Source organism: Eimeria acervulina, genomic scaffold, assembly GCF_000499425.1.
Source record: "Eimeria acervulina Houghton genomic scaffold, Eah_scaff2358, whole genome shotgun sequence".
NCBI lineage: Eukaryota > Apicomplexa > Conoidasida > Eucoccidiorida > Eimeriidae > Eimeria > Eimeria acervulina.
Window position 1 is genome coordinate 1 of NW_013548421.1, and position 3268 is coordinate 3268.

Below are 3268 nucleotides of genomic sequence, written 5' to 3' on the forward strand. Positions count from 1 at the left end.
TGCAGCAGGAATATCTTACTTCTATCGGCCTCGTGGGAGCGCAGCAGCTTCAGACGCGGAAAACTGGAGGCGGATTGATAGGTGGCCCGTCGGCTGCGGGCAAAGTGCAGGAGAGGGTGTTTGCTGTCAAACACTTCGCCGGCACAGTTCTATACGGTACTGATGGATGGCTCGACTTGAACAACGACAGAGTGAGAACACCACTCCGATGAGTAATCTATCACCCAGCTTTTTCGTGCACTGCAGTTTCCTTGGCTAGGACAAAATGCAACCTACTTGTGTGCGCCTACAGATCGAGCACGAGCTTGAACATCTCGTGGCGAAGTCTACGAAGTCGCTTTTGCGGCACGCGATGGAGCAGCACGAGGAAAGTCAGAAACAAGAAGGAATATGCGTGGCCACCACAGGCGGCGGCCAATTCTCCTCCATTACAAAACGCTTTTTGAAGAGTGTGAAGGACCTAAGTCAGGAGTTGCAGGGACCTCATATGCAGCTTCACTTCATACGATGTTTCATTCCCAACAGCCAGATGAAGCCTGACAAGTTTGAAAGGAAGACCGTATTGCATCAGGTAGGAAATTCACCAGCGTGAAGACATTGGCGGGCCAGTGGCGAAGTAAAACCGCCCACAGCTAGTTTATCGAGTGTAGGTGTATTTTGGGGTGGCGTCGCTCGATAATGATGTAAGAGTGTGCGCGGCAAGTGGTTCCGGATGAATAGTCGCAGCAGCACTCCAAAAGGTTTTATGCTGAAGTAGAGAAGAAGAAGCTTGGGCCAGCTAGTTTTGGGGGCTCAGCTTTTTTCACAACGAGCGCTGTTTTACCTAATGTGCGGCTATTGATGATGGTGGTGTTGCGTTTTGCCTCTCTTCCAGTTGCAACATTCGGGATCTTTGGCTCTGGTGGACATCCTGCAGTCGGGCTTCCCTCATAGAATGCCACTGCGCGCACTCGCCTCCAAACTGCGCAAGGCATTGACCCCACTTGTCGCGGAAAGGCTGAAGGAGCAAGAGGAAAAGGTGCAGAAACTTTTAGCACATGCGGAACTGCAAGATATCGTCTCACGGGAGCGACGATTACTGGAGACATTAAGACACTGCAACCCTGTTGCTGCCAGGGACCGAACGCTAGGTAACTTGACCCAAGGTTGTTTTGCCGCACAATCGGTACATAAGGACTGCTACGGGCTGTCGACCTCCACACGTTCCACCTTGTTTCTCAAATATTTCCCAGATTGATGTTTTCCTTCTTTCTGCTGCAGTATCAGCTACTCTCGGACTGTTGCCTCAGAGCCGGCCGGGCTCCTTTATTTGTGGCGTTTCTCTGGTCTGCTTCAAGGCGGCCGTCTACGGAGAGGCTGCAGCGTTATTGGCCGATCCGGGCCACTTCTTTAAAACTCCCGAAGACGTGTGCCGACTTATCACAGCTATCCAGCGTCTGCGGTGGCGTGTTGCCGTTCGCATCATTCTGAATGTGCATCCGACCCTACTATGGCTACAGCGGAGAGCCTTTCTGATGAGGAAAATTAAAGAAGCAGCGGTCACTGCTGCAGTTAGGATGCTGTTGCTGAGAAAACTTGTTCTGAGGCCCCTAAGAGACCGTGTCCAACGTCGCATTTCAATTCGTCACGGCGTAAGAGCACTGGAACGTATACTGTTGCGGCAGGGCCTTCAAACATGGCGCAGGTGTCGAGAAGCGCTAGTCGTGGCGGAGGCAGCAAAGGCCCTTCTATCTCAGCAGCGAGCAAAGGGAGACGACACGATTTCAAAAACTCGTAGTCCCCGTGCCGGTGAAGTGTCCAGTGGGAAAGCCGAAGTGCCACGAGCGACGGAGGGAGAAGAATACCAGTCGCATCATAGCTTACCGATCTGGAATGCTCGTTTATTTCGTCTAAGGGGAATAGAACAAGAGGGCCTTACGAAAGAGCACCGGGTTGCCCTGTTCCCTGGGCGAGATTTGTACTCGATCCACTACGGTGGTGACTCTTGGCCAGGTTCAGACCAGCCAGCGACGTACCAGGAAGACAGCGAGCAGCCTTTAGAAATTCAGAAGGTTTCCTTTTCTTCGTCGTTGATGCAGAAAGAAAATCCGCCACACAACGATCCCTCAGTCGGGCAGACTTCTGCTGCGGAAGGCAAAACTCCCACACCAGGTGAAATCAGCACTGGGACACCTCTTGTGACTATTGCCAAGCACCCATCCTACACTAACTTATACGTGGCGTGCACCTCAGCAGCTCAGCTTTTGTTGCTTTCGACGTCGTCCACTGCTGATTCTGAGGTGGAGAACAGGCAGGCGGCAGACGAGAACACAAATCGGTGTGCAAAAGGTGGTTCCAAGGTTTCTGGTGAACCGTCAACGTCTCTACCGTGCCTCGCTTTCCCTTCCAGAACACCCAGCTCTGCAGATTCTCCCCAGTCTCTTGACAGCAGCGGCAATAGCTGTACAACTGGATCAGCCAAAATTTCCGCCAAGAAGGGCAGAGCTCCTTCATCGTGGGACTCTTCGCTTCCCAGATCCGGCTCAAAGGAGCTGAAATTCCCCACTAAGTTTTTGCCCTCGATACCCATTCCACCTGGGAAATGGATACCACGAGATCTTCTACAGCAAGTGACCCGAGCTGTCCAACAGCAGGGAGATGCAGGCCAACCACGGCCCCCCACTGTGAGACCCCTAAGTATTTCCTTTGCAAATCCACTTACAGCTGACTATGCCATTGTCGTGTGTCTCGTGCAAAGTGGCAGCAAAAACAGCAACACCCACAGTAGCACCAACATCTTGGGAAAGCTCATTGCTGTCCTAGTAGATTTAGTGAGAAGGGCGCCAGCTGGCTGGATTCCTCTATGCTTTGCATCTCATGACATTTCCATCTGCGCCCGCCGCAACTCTGCCTTGCTTCAACAACTTTCTGAGGCAGCTCTATCATCATCTTCCAACAGTCATACTGGACAGAGCAGTGTCTCTGCTGAGGACCACCAGTCCCCACGATGCCAGCGACCTACAGCGCGCAGCCGCAGCACCATGCTCTCCACAGTTCGTCTGCAGCCTCTCTGGGGCAACCTGTGGGCTGTTACTGGACCCTCTCTACTGGCTGTCTTCTCAGTCAACCTGAGGTTCCTGCATCACCCACCGGCACGTCCTGAAGGCCAATCATGCATCAGGGACCCCCCGCTGCGCCTTCTGTGGAACATGCCCTCCATTCCGGTAATAATCTTGTTCACTGGCTCCCCACCGCAATACGAAGCTTCCTCCAACTACCGTTATCATGT

The 3268-nt window shown here is 52.8% G+C and overlaps 1 protein-coding gene across 1 annotated transcript; it reads left to right on the forward strand.

Moving 5' to 3' along the window:
* On the forward strand, nucleotides 1-3268 carry EAH_00066160 (hypothetical protein; the record flags this gene model as incomplete). The annotated part of the gene is made up of 4 exons (XM_013392751.1): nucleotides 1-191; nucleotides 293-571; nucleotides 875-1130; nucleotides 1261-3268. Coding segments are annotated over 4 exons (2734 nt in total), but the record flags the coding sequence as incomplete, so codon positions are not given.